Here is a 17,006-nt window from a genome sequence, read left to right as displayed (position 1 = left end):
ATACTTTTAAAATTTTATATTAAGATTATAAAATTGGTTTTAAATTTTTATAAAATTGTTAAAATAAAATGATTTTAATATAAAGATTCAAACCAAAATTTGAAGACACACAACGCGTGAACATCACGAGCGCGTGGACATGAAAGACATTGGTCGTGATCCCAGTCAATTTTCAAGCTCATAAGTCTAAAATGCCCAAAAAAAAAAAAAAAAAAAAAATTAAGAAAAAGCAAAACCAGAGAGCTCTCTCAGTCCAAAATCAAAGCCTCCATTGATAAGAGAAATTGCCCAAAAAGCAACCGAACTTCATCCTTCAGCGTTCTATACGATGCGCGAATAACCCAAAATTTCTTTTACTTCATCGCTTAGATTCCTGCTTCCCCTTTTCCCCTATGATCGTATGATCCTGTTGGAGCACAACTATTCAAAGGGAAACTTCAATTAAAAAAAAGGGTACAATCCAACTTCAAGATGGCTTCGAATTCGATTCTTTACACTCTTCACAGTCCGATTCTATGTCTTTTCGTGTTCTTCTCGAGTTTCTTCGGCTACTGTCATTCCTTCGACGATTTTGTTCCTCACAATACATTCACAGTTTCTAGCCTTACGTACCCTGATTCCCAGTTGCAGCCATTTCAACTACGATATTTTAGAGGTGCGTGTTTTAATTTTTTAAACCTATTCTGGATTTTGATGCGATTCTCTGCTGTTTATTGAGTGATCGATTGCGTTATTAATTCAAGAACTTCAACGATTTGTAGAACTTGTAGTTCTTTGTTTACTTGCTCTATGCTAATCAAGTAGTTTCCCCTGATTTTATCTTTGGTTTTGTGTATTTAAGCTGTGATTTGATCAATGAATAGACTATTGTTCGTGGGTCGATTTTAGAATTTTGAATTGAGTTATAGTTTCATTAGGCTCATGATTTTCTTTGGAGTTCTGTGGAATTTGTTATGAACAGGTTCTGTTTGATGCATAGATCGCTGTTGAGTTTAATGTAATCCTGAATTTGAGCTAATTTCTGTCTGAAAATCATGCTGTTTTTTAGTATCAATCTTCACAGTATATAATGATAAGAGTTTCAAATTTGGATACAATGATCAAAAGGACTCAGGAATGGATTTTCAAGCCATATTTAATTGGGGTTTCTGGCTTGGAATTAGGGTTTTGTTTGTGGAAAGGTTTCATTTATTCATGTGTTTTACTTTTAGATCTTAAGCATCGAGGAGTTTAAGGAATTTTGTCTGTTGTTTGAGATAAGTTTGCAAAATTTCTACTCGTAAGTGTTTTTTAAGGTTGTAATTTTGTTGTTTTTGTTCCTTGTTCCAGTTGAGTTGCCGCCATGGTTCTCATCATTATCAATTTCATTGAACTCAGATGTAAATCTTGTAAGTACTCAACCAAGTTTGAAACTAGAACTACTTAAACTCTGATATCTGATGGTTCTCCTGTGACTTCAAGTGGCCTGTGTTGATTGTTTATGCTACATTTCCTCTGAAAATGTTATAGTCATTACAATTGCAATCTCTGTTAGTCCCTCGGTTTTCGTGGTTCTTACCGTGTGCATTGTTTTCAGGACATTACAAAGGCAAGAAAGATACCGAAGCGTGCTTTGCCTATTGTTTGCTTCAGAGAAGGCAGTCCTCCGTTGCCGGAAGCTTCGAACACTTCCATAATAGATTCAGGTTGTTTGAGTTAGCTACAACTTAAAACAGGCTTCATATAGTTGTTCTAGTTTGTCTGGTTAGGGAGGAGAACGAAACATTCTTTATAAGGGTGTGGAAACCTTTTCCTAACAGACGCATTTTAAAAACCTTGAGGGAAAACTCGAAAGGAAAAGTCCAAAGAGGACAATATCTGCTAGCAGTGTGCTTGAACTGTTACAGATGGTATCAGAACCAGACACTGGGCGATGTGCCAATAAGGAAGCTGAGCCTCAGAGGGGGATGGACATGAGGTGATGTGCTAGCAAGGATGCTGGGCCCCAAAGGGAATGAATTTGGGGGGTCCCACATCAATTGGAGAAGAAAACGAGTGCCAGTGAGGACACCGGGCCCTGAAGGGGGTGGATTGTGAAATCCCACGTAAGTAGGGAGGAGAACAAAACATTCTTTATAAGAGTGTGGAAACCTCTTCCTAGTAGACGCGTTTTAAAAAACAATGAGGAGAAGCTTGAGAGGGAAAACCCAAAGAGGACAATATCTGTTAGTGGTGGGCTTGAGCTGTTACAAATGGTATCAGAGCCAGACACTGAGCAATGTGCCAACGAGGAGGCTAAGCCCCGAAAGGGGTGGACACAAAGCGATGTGCCAGCAAGAACGGTGGGCCCCCGAAGGGGGGTGGATTGTGAGAACCCACATCGGTTGGGAAGGAGAACGAAACATTCTTTATAAGGGTGTGAAAACCTCTCCCTGCAGACGCGTTTTATAAATCTTGAGGGAAAACCCAAAGAGGACAATGTTTGCTAGCGGTGGAATGATACGTTTCACTTCTCTGATATCTAGACTGTGTTTTAAATGACTTTATTTAAGTGACGTTTAGAAGTTCTCTCCTGCAACAGGGTTAGCTCCTTTGACGAACATTTCAATTGAGGGAATCCAAGGCCATCAAAATCTGGAACAATGCTATCCGATGCAGCGATATATCGAAGTAAAGTTGACAAATGAGCAGGTATATCGAGAATCATTTTCTTTTTCGATTAAAGATTTTAGAATACTTCTTATGGAAACGAACAGCTCGAGAGTATAATTCAAATACCACGTTATATCCTCGTGTTTTTGTTTTGGCTTCTTTTATAAGATCTTTCTTCTAATATCTATTTTGAAACTCCCTGATATGAGCCATTGCTCTTCTTAGTTCTTTTTTTATTGTTGGCGGGTGACATTGATATCGTTTATTTAGTTGTTCAGATATCTCCAGGAGTCTGGTATTTTGGTCTTTTCAATGGCGTCGGGTCTTCAAGAACACAATCGAAAATGGTACGTGTATGTGTATATGCATGCTCACCGATTGCGAAATGGTACATGTACTTATCTCCTTGCATTGCAGATAGTCCGAGGGCCTTCGTATTCTTTCAGTGCCAACGTTACAGTGGAAGGATGTTCATCCTCCACGATGTTCGGGCAATATTGCAATCAAACAGTCGATCCGCTCTCATGTTCTTTATCCGATGGTCGTAACATAGCTGAAAATGTTTTAGAGGCTATGTCCTATAACCGAACAGTCGAAAGTTTGCTTGCGTGCGGGAGTACATTTAAAACATTTTGTCTTCAAGATGGTGATCCGAAAATGTACCACTTGGATGTGGAGGGTGTGGCAGAAGAGCTGACCATTTCAGCAACAAATGTGAGTCTCAACTTAACAAAGTCAGATAGCTCTAGTAATATCAGTGGAATTTGTTTGATGGGTTTCGCTCGTCTTGGTGCAATTCCTTCGGTTGTGCTGCATGATTATTCGAGTAACTTAACCACTGGCCCTTTGGTTATCCGTTCTCCAAAAGTCGGCCGATGGTATATCTCCATAGCTCCTCTTGATCTTTCGAAAGAACTTCGAACCGTTCCTGCCAACAATGTGAGTGTTTGTTATTCCATGGAATCATATGTGCTGCAGTGTCCCTATGGAAAGACTGGACCTAATTGTACATGGAACAGATACGTCCTGCAGGTAAGATACGTCATGCAATGCCCCTTAGGTTCGATCTAAGCTCGATCTTGTACCTGCGCAAGTAAATGACAATAATATGAATACACAAGCTGTAGAATATGGGTTCTAAATGCATTTGCGTTTCTGCAGGCGATCGTTGCAAGAAGTTCATCTCCTTTCGAATCATATTTTATGCCGATCAAAGAACAGTACTTCGAAGGGCCGAACTTTGCTGTCGAACCCCTTCTAAGCAACACGTCAAATCATGGACAAGAGAAGTATGCTTGGACGTATTTTACTTTGGACGTTCCTCGTGGCTCGGCTGGAGCAAATATTCACTTTCAATTATCAGCTAGTGAGACAATGGAGTATGAAGTCTATGCTAGATTTGGTGGATTACCATCTCTTGATAACTGGGATTACTGTTATAAAAACCAAACCAGCAACAGTGGTGGCTCAACATTCCTTTCCCTCTACAATTCAAGTGATGTAAAGATAGATTTCTATATTTTATATGCCAGTGAAGGAACTTGGGTTTTCGGATTAAGGCATCCAGTCAACAGAAGTTTGTCCGAAGATCGGACTATTATGTCGGTCACGCTTGAGCGATGCCCGAACAAATGCTCGTCCCATGGAAGATGTGAATATGCTTTTGATGCTAGTGGAGCCACAACGTTTAGGTGTGCTTTATTGACCCTTACATTGCATATTTTCGTGCTCTGATCTTTTAACTCTCCGATTCACTAGCTCGGTAAACTGAGTATCGTTATTGTTTTTCTTCCAGCTTTTGTTCCTGTGACAGAAACCATGGAGGCTTTGATTGCAGCGTTGAGATAGTAGACCATAAAGGTAAAATTTACTTTAGCTTTATATCAAATCCACATATTGTCATGGGAACGAAGTATTCTTTATCAAGGTGTGGAAATCTCTCCCTAGCAGACGTGTTTTAAAACCTTGAGGGGAAGCTCGAAAGGGAAAACCCAAAGAGGACAATATCTGCTAGCGGTGGGTTTGGGCTGTTACAAATGGTATCAGAGCCAGACACCAAGCGGTGTGCTAGTAAGAACGTTGGCCCCAAGGGGGGTGGATTGTGAGATCCCACATCGGTTGGAGAGGGGAACGAAGTATTATAAGAGTGTGAAAACCTCTCCCTAGCATATGAGTTTTAAAATCTTGGGGGAAGCTAAAAGGAAAAGCACAAAGAGGACAATATCTGCTAGCGGTGGGCATGGGCTGTTATATAAATTCTCAAGTCTCATACTCTGTTTCATTATCTCGAAATTCATGCAGGGCATGTGCAACAATCAATTGCGCTCATCGCGTCGAATGCTGCTGCCATCTTTCCCGCCTTTTGGGCTCTTCGACAAAAGGCAAATCTGATGACAATTTTCTTGTTTTTCCTTGAATTCCAGAAAGTAATTCTTTTTCCAACCCATAAAGATTGTTCTTGCAGGCTCTAGCAGAGTGGGTGCTGTTTACCTCAAGTGGGATTTCAAGTGCTTTATATCATGCTTGTGATGTAGGAACTTGGTGTCCATTGTCATTCAATGTATTACAGGTACAAGTTTTGCTTATCAGTCTTTGCCTATTAAGCATATCATAACATTTTATACCACGAGTTCGCCCTGCATTTTTCACAAAAGACCTCGAAACCAATCTGATGAATTGGTAAAACTGTCTACCTGTCGTATTTAGACTGATGACCTGATAACTTTCAGTTTATGGACTTCTGGATGTCTTTCATGGCTGTCGTTAGCACTTTCGTGTACCTAGCCACAATCGAAGAAGTTTATAAAAGGGCGATACATACCGTTGTTGCAATCCTAACTGCTCTCATGGCTATAACCAAGGCGACACGGTAACTGAAATGCTACATATGGCTTGCCCCTTTTAGATGAAAAGAGTAATCCGTTATGGTGACCAAATTTTGAACGTCTGCAGGACTTCCAATATTGCTATTGTGCTAGCAATTGGTACACTGGGTCTTCTTGTTGGATGGCTGATTGAGTTATCGACGAAGTATAGGTCGTTCTCCCTACCGATGCGAATTTCTTTGAATGTGCTTCACAGGTGAGAATCTTCTCATAAATGTTTTCAGAAGAATAGTTGTGGCATTATTTTCAACTAAGTTCTTAAAGCACGTAAATCGGCCTTTAGAAGCGATTTGAAATATGAAAAGGTGGCCTCTGAAAATCAGGGTGCCACCCTTTTGGTCTTCAGAAACTTATTAATTTAGGTGCAGATGGGAATCTATCAAAGCATGGGGGCACAAGCTTTTGAAGACTCTATACAGAAGATATCGATGGGGCTTTATGATTGCAGGTTTCACAGCATTGGCTATGGCTGCCATAAGCTGGAATTTGGAAACTTCTGAAACCTACTGGATTTGGCATAGGTACCACAAAACAGCCCCTCTCTATCTTTCCCTCTCTCTTTTGTCTCTCTAAGTTTCGATCCTTTGATTGTTGACAGCGTTTGGCACTTCACTATCTACATGTCGTCATTCCTCTTCCTCTGTTCAAAAGAAGCAAGAGTTTTAGACCGTGACAATTCGATTGTTCCGAATGGTGAAAACGAAAGAGGTTCTAACATAAATTATGAATTGGCTAGGCAGAATTCGTTGCCTAGAAGTGTATAGAAAGAAAGAGGCAATTTTGCGAGTTTCAGCCGATTGAAGACTTATACCAAACAAACATAGCTTTTCAATTATTTACTGTAAATTATTGTCTACAGGTTTGGGTTTTCTTCTGTGATATTCTTTCTTCTTTTGGGAGGACATGAATTGTGAATATGCATAACTTAGATTAGATAGAATGATCACTTGTTTTGGGTTCAATGAGAAAAACATTGGAACCAAAAATAACAGGCTTGAATTCATGCCTAGTATATCTATTATGATCCTTATTGAACAAATTTATACCAGAGCTTTAGTCACCAAATTTGGATAACTGATGTCTATCCAGTTTGAGGTAGCTCCTGTTCGGGGCAAACTAGAAAACTCGAAATTATCTGTTGGGTCGTTTGGTTTGATTCGATGAGATTTTAGTTCGTTTCAGTCAGTAAGGTTGGCTCAGCTTTTGAAAATTTGGTTTTAGCGTTGGTTTCTTTAACTGAAATATTGGTTTAGGGACTAACTAAAACGTACCTGTTTACGTCCTTGTAGCGAGTTGAAGTATTGCCATGGCCGAGTATTTTTGTATGCTTCTCATTCCTCATCTCTGCATCTGTTGTTAAGCCTACAATCGTGAAGCTTTAGTTAAAGGGATATTTTAAAGTCAAGATCAACAAAATAACTTCAACATGAATGGATGTTTGATGAACTATAGCTTACCACCATATACTGCTGGTCTAGCAAAATGAGCTCCTGCTTCCTTTGCTCACTCAAGCGTGAGCTACAGCCATTTAGAAGACCGAATCCTTCACAATAACACCGAATCCTTCACAATAACAGGAAAGGAGTTTGGTTCGTTGCTTTTTTATGGTGGGGTGATTCCTACTCTAAAATGTTAAGAATCACGACTTTCCACTATGATATGATATTGTCCATTTCGAGTATAAGCTCTCGTGGCTTTGCTTTTAGTTTCTCTAAAAGGTCTCATATCAATAGAGATGTATTCCTTGCTTATAAATTCATAATCAACCCCTTAATTAGCCGATGTGGGACTCCTCTCCCAACAATCCTCCCCTCGAACAAAGTATACCATAGATTCTCCCCTGAGCTCTATTGAGTCCTTGAACAACCTCCTTAATCGAGGCTCGACTCTTTTAGAGCCCTTGAACAAAGTACACCTTTGATTCGACACTTGAGTCACTTTTGACTATACCTTCGAGATTCACAACTTCTTTGTTCGACATTTGAGAATTCTATTGACATGGTTAAGTTAAGGGCATGACTCTAATATCATGTTAGGAACCATGACTCTCCACAATAGTATGATATTGTCAATTTTGAGCATAAGCTCTCATGGCTTTGTTTTTTGTTTCTCCAAAAAATCTCATACCAATGGAGATGTATTCCTTCCTTATAAACTCATGATAACCTCTTAATTAGCCGAGGTGGGCCTCCTCTCCCAACCATTGTCAACATGGAAGACCTAAAGTTCGTATGCAAAATCAATTTAGACTTACAGATTTAGATGAACAGGTATTGAAGTCAAGGGCTGAACCTCAAAATGGATTATGGTTCATGTCCACCCAAGATTTGGCATTCATTCGGGCTCAATATCTATGTTGGACGCTATGGACTTGTAATCTTTCTTCATCGTGTTGAGTAATAATCCTAACATTTCATAGAGATCTGAAGACTGTGGATGGGATCTATCACTTGATACAAACGAATGGTTATAACCAGCAATCTCTATCCAACTAAAGCCTGGCACTTTTGGTTCACAACCATCCTTCATCAGTTTGCGCATTATCGCCACATCTGACCATCTTCCTTCAGAAGCATACATATTCGACATTAGAGAACAATTCACTGGTTTATATGGATCTGATGCAAACTCCATTGCCCATTTTGCTAATCCCAAATGCCCATGAGTTCTACATGCTCGAATAAACGACCTGAAAGCATCTGGTCCAGCCTCCTCCGACACTGATTTCAAAAGATTAAAAGCCTCGTCTAGACTACCCGCTCGACCGATAAGGTCGATCAAGCAAGTCAAATGCTCTGAATCAGGAACAATTTGGTACTCATTAGTCATTAAGTTGAAGTAGTGAAGCCCCATGTTTACAAATCCCCCATGACTACAGGCAGAAAGAACACCAAGAAATGCAATTTTATCTGGTCTAATGGCCTGAGATAACATCTTATCAAATAACTCAACAGCATCTTTCTCAAGCCCACAAAATGCAAGTCCACATATAATTGATGTCCATGAAACCAAATCTGGTTCTGCAATTAATCTAAAGCATTGTAAAGCTGGAGAAATGGCACCACACTTCGAATATGCATTTATCAAACCATTATTAACAGACAAAAATGCTTCAAAACCAAGTTTTATCAAGCAAGAATGAACCTGGATCAGCTCACAAGCCCCAGAAGTAAAGCCACAAGAACTTAGCACACTAGCAAAAGTTAATTCATCAGGGTAATAATCTTCCTCAAACATTCTCCTCAAAAGTTTCACCGCCTCTTTCCCATGTTCTTGCTGCCCATACCCAACAATCATAGTGGTCCAAGACACAGAATTTCGAATTGGCATTTCATCAAACACTTTGCGAGCATCATATAAATGATTGTTTTTGGCATACATATTGACAAGTGAACTTGCTACTAGAATATCTAAATCAAATGAGTGTTTTATAAGATGAACATGGAGCTGCTTACCCAATTCCCCTGATCCTTTATACTTGCACGAACTTAGCAGGCTGCTGAATGTAAAATCGTCACCTGTAAAGCCTTCCAACTGCATCAAGAAAAAGATTTCAATCGCTTCTTTGGCCAAACAATTAAACACATAACAGTACAACATCACATTCCACAAAACCAGATCCTTATACAGAACGCTGCTAAAAGCCAATCTCGCATCTTCATATAACCCACATTTCGCATAAAAATCAACCACTGCACTCCCCACAAAACAATCCAAATCAAACCCAATTTTGATCACAAAACCATGCAATTGCTTGCCACTTCCAACATCATTCATCACATCACAAGAACGAAACAATCCATTAAACGTGACACCATCTGGGTCTACCATATCCATCAACATATTCTTAAAACATGAGAGAATCGAACGCTCCCTCATCCTAAACTCACCTCCATACCCGCAATCAACAACCCCACAAATCACCGTGTTCCACGACACAACATTTCTCCTACGCATTTCATCAAACAGGTTCCGTGCACGACCCAGATCCCTGCATTTAACATAAACCTTCAATAGTTTGTTCTGTACAGACAGTTCATTAGCCAATCCCAACTTTATGACGAGGCTGTGCAATTTGGTACCTCGAGAAATGGATTTCACATCAGCAGCGGCTTTCAGGACGTTGAAAGAAAAGGAATGGACCAGACGACAACACCCAAAGTGGGTCGACGGCCAAATCAACATCAATGAAAATGATCTGAGACGGCCAAATAAGCCGATGTTAACGGTGGCGTAGTAACGGCCGCCGGAGGAAGAATGGCGGTTGGAAATGGACGGTGACATCAACCGGAGAACATTGCGGGGCCTGCAGAATTTGTTTTTTCTTTTTTTTTTTTTGTTATCGTTAATGTACGGTGCGGATTAATTGCAAAAAAAATAAGTTTTTAATTAATTACTACAAATAATGTGGGGCCCGCAAATATTAAAAAACCAACAAATATTTTTTGGGTTAAATTATACCAAATATTACTAAAATTTGAAAAACTTTAATTTAATATTTTTAAAATTTGAAATTATGTTAAAATATATTGTAAAGAGTTTTTTTTTTTTTTTTTTTTTTTTTTTTTTAATAAAAAAAGCTTATTTTAAAAATTACTTCAACTATATAAAATATTAAAATTGTTGTTACAACTTATTCAACGTTATTAAATAATGTGTACTGATAGTATTAATGAAGTTGATAATGACCCGACAAAAAAATTGATTATTCAGACGTTGAAAAATGTGTTTAACCCTTTTAGTAAAAACGTGAAAATAAACGTAACCCTAAAATGGGTTGAATATAGCTGTTTTTTAAATCGATTTGTGTTATAACGAGCAATTTTTGGCCTAGTAAGTTCTTATGTGCTAAGTTGTATATTTTAGTTTTAAGATGAAAATGAAGACGAGATTAAAGTAGGGTTTAAACCGACGTTTGTTTGCTTGTTTTTAGGGATAGAATGGTACCTCTAGATTGTACCAAACAACCTTCTCTGTCAATGGTCGTCCTAAATCATAGAGAACAAATATAAAGCAATCACCCACGAAAAAGAAAACGAAGAGAAAAGAAAACACAACAACGACGACAACGTTTGACATTTCAAGAAGAAACGAAGCCGCACGAAGAGAAAAGAAAAGAAAACCGAACCCCACGAGTAAACATAGGGACCAAACAAGAAAATGAAGCTTCAGAAGAAGCAACGGCAAGCGGCATGGCAAGGTTCGATGGCATCGATGCCATGGACACCGTCGTGCTCCACCACGCGCCGACGGTGCTGATTGAATCGAGCGAGGATTATCGACCGGTGGGGTCGTACGACGATGCGAGATATGTTTGTTGGATTGAGTCGAGAAAGCTTTGGAGAATTGCTGGCCCTATTGCCTTTAATATTTTGTGTAATTATGGAATGAACTCATTCACCAGCATCTTTGTTGGCCATATTGGCGATTTGGAGCTCTCTGCCATTGCCATTTCCTTGAACGTCATTTCTAATTTCTCGTTCGGGTTCTTGGTTAGTACCTCTTTTCTTGGTTCCGAGCACGAACACGAAATTTTTTTATTCATATTTGAACTATGTAAGAATTTTTATGGTAGGAATGAAATCGTTATGAATTTTAAACTACTAAGACCACGGAGTTGGACTATTGACAATTGTTTCTTTTTTTCCCGTATAGCTCGGGATGGGGAGCGCCCTCGAGACGCTATGCGGGCAGGCATACGGTGCGGGTCAAATGAACATGTTAGGAGTCTACATGCAACGTTCATGGATAATTCTTTTAGGCACATGCGTCATTCTACTTCCACTCTACATTTACGCTACTCCAATCCTCGAGCTCCTCGGCCAAGAGCCTAAAATCGCGAACATGGCGGGGAAATTCTCGATTCAAATAATCCCACAAATGTTCTCTTTGGCCATCAACTTTCCGACGCAGAAATTTCTACAAGCTCAGAGTCGAGTTGGGATATTGGCATGGATTGGGTTCGGGGCGCTGTTAGCTCACGTCGGACTTTTGGTTTTGTTCATCAAAGTGTTCGATTGGGGTATCGCCGGAGCTGCGGTGGCGTACGACGTGTCGGCATGGGGAATCTCCATTGCTCAGGTGGTTTATATTCTTGGGTGGTGTAGTGAATGCTGGAAGGGCTTCTCATGGCTGGCTTTCAAGGACTTATGGGACTTTATGAAGCTTTCACTTGCTTCGGCGATTATGCTTTGCTTGGAGATTTGGTATTTTATGACCATAATTGTCCTTACTGGCCACCTTGATGATCCCATTATTGCCGTTGGTTCGCTCTCAATTTGGTAATTTACACCCTCTTATACTTGTAAAATTACTATTTTGGTCATCGAACTTTAAAATATTAACCGTAGAGATGTTCATTTAACCTCTCGAAGTCAGGGCCTTCTAAAGACCTACCTCGAACGTAGTAGGTAACTCCCGAACGGAGAATGAAGGAGAAAGTTAAGAGAAATTTCTCCATAATTAGCTAAATGAGGTCCGGGACGGAAAATTCTCTGTGAAAATCCAATACTTTTGTATTCCGTGCAGAGAACCCCACCTCAATCTTCGTAAAAATAAATAAGAATTTTGCAGAGATAAAAATTGAAATAGTAACCAAGAACGGTGTGATGTCTCACATTGGTTGGGGAGGAGAACAAACCATCATTTATAAGGGTGTGGAAACCTTCACCAGTAGACGCGTTTTAAAGACTTGAGGGGAAGCCCGAAAGGGAAAGCCCAAAGAGGACAATATCTGCTAGCGATGGATCTGGGCCGTTACAAATGGTATCAGAGCCAGACACTGAACAATGTGCCAGCCTTCTCGCTGTTCCCAGAAGGGGGTAGACACGAGGCGGTGTGCCAATAATGACGCTGGGCCCCAATAGGGGGTGGTCCCACATCGATTGGAGGAAGGATAGAGTGTCAGTGAGGACGCTGGGCCCCGAAGGGTGTGAATTGTGATGTCCCACATTGGTTGGTTGGTGGGTGTGGAAACCTTCCCGTAGTAGACGCGTTTTAAAGCCTTGAGGGGAAGCCCGAAAGGGAAAGTCTAAAGAGGACAATATCTACTAGCGGTGGATCTGGGGTGTTACAAACGGAGACGTAAAAGACATTTTTGTCCTCGTCTCAATCCCCGCTCGTGAAATGCTTATCTTTTTCAGTATTGATGAACATGTTCTTATAAATGAAAATTTTAGAGAGATAAAAATTGAAATAGGAGGCAAAAAAGACATTTTCATCTCCGTCCCCGTCCCCACTTACGAAATGCTGATGAACATGTTCTTATAATCTTATTTCAGCATGAATCTAAATGGATGGGAAGGCATGTTGTTCATAGGGATCAATGCAGCCGTAAGGTTAGAACATCAAAAACCCTACAAAAANCTTTCTCGAGTTCTCCTTCATATTCTTTTTCTCTCTTGTTCAGCGTTCGTGTCTCGAACGAGCTCGGATTAGGGCATCCAAGGGCAGCAAAGTACTCCGTCATCGTGACCGTCGTCGAGTCACTCTGCATCGGGCTTCTTTTCGCAGCGCTTATCTTAGCAACGAAAGACTATTTCGCAATCATATTTACAGATAGCAAAGAGATGCAAGAGGCAGTTTCTAACTTGGCCTTCCTTTTAGGTATAACAATGGTGCTCAACAGTGTTCAACCAGTGATATCAGGTAACAACATTGTAATTTGGAGCAAAAATGGGAAGAAAATTTTGTTCTAAATTAGGGTTTTGATTATGTTTTTGCAGGTGTAGCTGTTGGAGGAGGTTGGCAAGCTTTAGTGGCTTACATTAACTTGTTTTGTTATTATGTTGTTGGCCTTCCTTTTGGCTTTCTTCTTGGCTACAAAACAAGTTTAGGCGTCGAGGTAAGCGTTTCAATCCGTGTTAGAACTGTTCGATTTATCGGTTAGTCTTTTATAACCTAAGATTAAGAAAAACGAGTCTATATTTGGTGCTCGAGCTTGCATAACCTAATCATCTACGTGTTATAATGCAAACCTAGGTCGATAAAATTTATATATGAATTCAAACGTAGGTCGTTATACGAATTTTTGCTGCTTCCCGATAACGAGTGTCTTAAACTCATGTACGGAACCTTCTTTTGAATCTACTGATGCATAGCCTAATTATTTACGAGTTTGTTGTTCTTATAGACATAAGCTCGTGTTATAATGTAAACCTAGGTTGATAAAATTTATATCTGAATCCAAACGTAGGTCGTTATATGAATTTTTGCTGCTTCCTGATAACGAGTGTTTTAAACTCGTGTATGGAACCTCCCTTTGAATCTATTGAAGCATAACCTAATTATCTACGAGTTTGTTTATCTTATGGACTATAAGCTCGTGTTATAATGTAAACCTAGGTTGATAAAATTTATTTGTTATATAAATTTTTGCTGCTTTTTGATCTCGAACGTTTTAAACTCGTGAACGGAACCTCTTTTTGAATCTACCGATGATTTAACATTGCAGGGCATATGGATTGGTATGATATGTGGGACATTCTTGCAGACAATAATTCTTCTGTTTATTGTTTATAAGACCAATTGGAACAAGGAGGTGAGTTTGTCCAACTATATTTTCAAATTATGTTCTTTTCTCTGTTTTAAGCATTAAAATTATATCTAAATAAAATATTAAAAAAATTTATATAATATATATATATTTTTTATTAAATTAACTTTTCAAAATTGTAATGGTATGTCTAATAGATCTCTTAACTTTAAAAATAAATATATTAATTTTCAGGTAGAGGAAACGACAGAGAGAATGAGAAGGTGGATGGGGAAGGACGCGGTGCCCTCTGATCCCACGTAAAGATTGGCTCTCTAACCTTTGGAAAGAGCCATTTAATTTCAACGTTTTTTTTTTTTTTTTTTTTTTTTAAATATTTTTTACTCATAGGTTAGGTTTGATATGTTATCGGAATAAAATTTTTAGGAAAAAAAAATATTTTAAGGCTATATTAATAAAAATACTTATAATTTTAAATATATGTTCGTGTTTTAAATTTGAAATAATATCTTAAAATATTTTGTAAACGAATTTGTACTTTGTTTCGAAAATATTTTTGAATTTTTAAATTTTTTTGTTAATATTTTGAATTTTTTTAAAATTTAAAAATATTTGATTTAAAATATTAATAATTTTAACTTTTAAAAAAAATTTAAAAATAGATAGAGAAATGGATGAAAATAGCAGTAATCGATTAGGGAAGAAGAAACCCGTCGGCCAGCTTCGGAGTCGGGTTGAACCGGATCCGAGACTCGTCCAGATGCACGCACTAGCCTGCTCACGGTTCTACCCAATTGCCTGCCCGTCTCTCGACCCGTCAACGCTCCAGCCCAACTCGCATGATTACCTAGAAGTTGCGGCCCAAACGAAGACGCGGCCCATAACCAGGCGCCAGCCACGACCTGTGCATTGACTCGAAGCCCACATGTCGACCCGAGTTGCTGCGTGTGCCGAGCCGCTCCCAGTACAGAGCTTGCGTGCAGCTTAGTTGAGCCGATCCATCCATCGGTCGGCTCGCGTGGCTCTAGCGACTCGGCTTGGATGGCTTACCCGGCTCAAGTTGGACTTTTTGGACCCTTTCCTACCTTTTGAGCTGTTTAACGTTATTGGAGGCAATCAAGATGAGTACGGCCACTGTTTCACGGATTTAAAATGTTTTAAGTTAGAGAATTATTCGAGATCATTACGCGGATTAAGCTCTCCAACATGTTCCAACTCCATATCATAGGTCTACCTAGGTTGACTCGGATTTCAAGGATAGTTTCGAGTTAACACCAAGGATAAGATAGTAACTTCGGTCTAGGTCAATCAAGTAAGCGGCTCTATTGTTGGCTTGGTTGGACGAACTGTACGACACATGATGACACGTGTCTCATGGCTCTTGCACATGTCATGATTATAATTATTATGCTATGTTATGTTATATTATACCATGTTATGTCGTGTTATGCTATAATGTTATCGTGCCATGTTGTGGAATCATATATAAGATATTATTAATCTACGATACATAAACCTTAATAAATTATGTTAAGTATAAAAGATATGACAAGAATTATGTAGGCATGTTTCATAGGCTCGTTATGTTATTAATGAATAGAGGTTCGACTTGCATTACAAACGTATGCCATGATTTTAAGCTATGGGATCCTCATGGGTCTAGCCTACTAGCGCTTTAGCCCATTCTCACGAGTATCGCCAACGTCCAAGCCACTCGCCCAAGCCCACAATGTGGTCCAAGTCGTTTCTTAACCTTTGACTTGCAACACTCAGCTCGACTCCGAAACTAGTGCACATGTGACTTGGACAAGCCACGCCCCCTATAGTGATTTTTTTGAGTCCCTCTCTATCATTTTGACATAGTTGGCAACAATTGATGCCAGTAAGACTACTATTTTTCCATTTGAGATATTTATGGTAGTTTACGATCAATTAAGAAAATTAGGAAAACTTAGTTCTATGAATAGGTTCTAAATTCGATGGTGCAGAACATCATAGGTGAAGTTGGACCGCAATAAGTAGAATTAGGTTACTATCAGCTAAGAAAAGTCTAAAGACATCGGCTTAGACCAACAGGTAAGTGGACTTACTACTAGAATGTCCTCGAGTTAGATTGAATGAATTGAGTGATGCATGAATATCACGTAATTTCTAGCTCTTCTACATTATATTCTAATATGCTATGATATTCTAATTATTTTTTGGGATGCATATATTTCCTAACTATAGAACATGCTTGTTGTATTCATATAATTACGTATATGTTCTATGAGACACTATGATTTACCATGTATGATGATGCATCATGAACATGTATGATGATGCATCATGAACATGTATGCTTGTCTCATGAGGATTTCATGTCGTGATAAGTATGGAAGTATTATGTGTATCATTTCGCTTAACCATGTTTTTTAAATGCGGGACCACATACATATTGTATGTCACACGAGCATCGATTACTTCTCCAATATGTTACAGAAAAATACACCATGATATTATACACATTCATTCCTTTTCCGTTGGTTTTCAACAACCTGAGCATGTGTTAGCCCATAGACCTAGAGGGTATGCGTACAAGCCCGACTAATGGATTCATGTGTGCGTGCGTGAGCTATATACAGGAAAGTAGTATAAATTGAATTCTACCAGAAAAATGAATGAAGTGTAAGGAAATAGATAACCACAATAAATTTGTCACTGCATGAGTAGAAGCTCACGCTCAAAACTCCTCGGATATGAGTTCTAGTTGTTGCACAACAATTCGTTTCTCAGCTCTGTTGCACGATTTGCAGTGATGATTGATTTCATTCATTCTTGATTTTACATATCAAAGTCGAAATGGGATCAAGTGCTTTCACATCTCACGATCGTGTCCAATTTGTCTTGATTTTCAATTAATGAACAAGAAGAAAATGAGAACTATTGGATTTTATCATCATACTATAAAATCTAGTTTTTTTTTTTTTTTTTTTTTTTTTTTTTTTTTTTTTTTT

The 17,006-nt window shown here is 38.9% G+C and overlaps 3 protein-coding genes across 5 annotated transcripts; 2 read left to right on the top strand and 1 right to left on the bottom strand.

Moving 5' to 3' along the window:
• The first annotated feature begins 223 nt into the window (after positions 1 to 223).
• On the top strand, positions 224 to 6,559 carry LOC111807178. Its single transcript, XM_023692771.1, has 14 exons — positions 224 to 655; positions 1,330 to 1,388; positions 1,577 to 1,685; positions 2,561 to 2,670; positions 2,910 to 2,978; positions 3,049 to 3,663; positions 3,793 to 4,322; positions 4,427 to 4,491; positions 4,933 to 5,012; positions 5,096 to 5,200; positions 5,361 to 5,500; positions 5,584 to 5,712; positions 5,885 to 6,037; positions 6,115 to 6,559. The coding sequence occupies exons 1-14, from the start codon at positions 472 to 474 to the stop codon at positions 6,278 to 6,280; spliced, it is 2,514 nt and encodes an 837-aa protein (XP_023548539.1). The 5' UTR covers positions 224 to 471; the 3' UTR covers positions 6,281 to 6,559.
• On the bottom strand, positions 6,074 to 9,846 carry LOC111807179 (pentatricopeptide repeat-containing protein At2g46050, mitochondrial). 3 transcript variants are annotated; one of them, XM_023692774.1, is made up of 5 exons: positions 9,599 to 9,726; positions 7,771 to 9,507; positions 6,974 to 7,059; positions 6,788 to 6,878; positions 6,074 to 6,156 (listed from the first exon to the last, which is right to left on the bottom strand). In XM_023692774.1, exon 2 carries the CDS (start codon positions 9,471 to 9,473, stop codon positions 7,851 to 7,853), a length of 1,623 nt encoding a protein of 540 aa, XP_023548542.1. In that variant the 5' UTR covers positions 9,474 to 9,507; positions 9,599 to 9,726; the 3' UTR covers positions 6,074 to 6,156; positions 6,788 to 6,878; positions 6,974 to 7,059; positions 7,771 to 7,850. The 3 variants fall into 3 exon arrangements, with proteins under 3 accessions (XP_023548542.1, XP_023548541.1, XP_023548540.1); XM_023692773.1 differs by having other exon boundaries at positions 6,788 to 6,892; positions 7,771 to 9,846; XM_023692772.1 differs by having other exon boundaries at positions 7,771 to 9,846.
• Positions 9,847 to 10,621: 775 nt separating this feature from the next.
• Positions 10,622 to 14,313, top strand: LOC111807008 (protein DETOXIFICATION 34). The gene is made up of 7 exons (XM_023692573.1): positions 10,622 to 11,008; positions 11,172 to 11,797; positions 12,797 to 12,853; positions 12,925 to 13,163; positions 13,241 to 13,359; positions 13,969 to 14,055; positions 14,245 to 14,313. Exons 1-7 carry the CDS (start codon positions 10,709 to 10,711, stop codon positions 14,311 to 14,313), a joined length of 1,497 nt encoding a protein of 498 aa, XP_023548341.1. The 5' UTR covers positions 10,622 to 10,708.
• Positions 14,314 to 17,006: the final 2,693 nt, after the last annotated feature.

The sequence above is a fragment of the Cucurbita pepo genome, chromosome LG12 (genome assembly GCF_002806865.2).
Source record: "Cucurbita pepo subsp. pepo cultivar mu-cu-16 chromosome LG12, ASM280686v2, whole genome shotgun sequence".
NCBI lineage: Eukaryota > Viridiplantae > Streptophyta > Magnoliopsida > Cucurbitales > Cucurbitaceae > Cucurbita > Cucurbita pepo.
Note: the sequence above shows the minus strand (reverse complement) of the source record. Positions and strands in the feature narration are given on the sequence as shown.

Bases quoted from the DNA above. Each gene is read 5' to 3' on its own strand.
- LOC111807179 (XM_023692773.1), bottom strand. From the start codon at position 9,800: ATGTCACCGTCCATTTCCAACCGCCATTCTTCCTCCGGCGGCCGTTAC.
- LOC111807008 (XM_023692573.1), top strand. From the start codon at position 10,709: ATGGCAAGGTTCGATGGCATCGATGCCATGGACACCGTCGTGCTCCAC. The intron at 13,164-13,240 runs GTAACAACATTG...ATGTTTTTGCAG, and splicing joins TGTTCAACCAGTGATATCAG to GTGTAGCTGTTGGAGGAGGT. The intron at 14,056-14,244 runs GTGAGTTTGTCC...ATTAATTTTCAG, and splicing joins AGACCAATTGGAACAAGGAG to GTAGAGGAAACGACAGAGAG.
- LOC111807178 (XM_023692771.1), top strand. From the start codon at position 472: ATGGCTTCGAATTCGATTCTTTACACTCTTCACAGTCCGATTCTATGT. The intron at 656-1,329 runs GTGCGTGTTTTA...TCCTTGTTCCAG, and splicing joins TCAACTACGATATTTTAGAG to TTGAGTTGCCGCCATGGTTC. The intron at 4,323-4,426 runs GTGTGCTTTATT...TTTTTCTTCCAG, and splicing joins AGTGGAGCCACAACGTTTAG to CTTTTGTTCCTGTGACAGAA.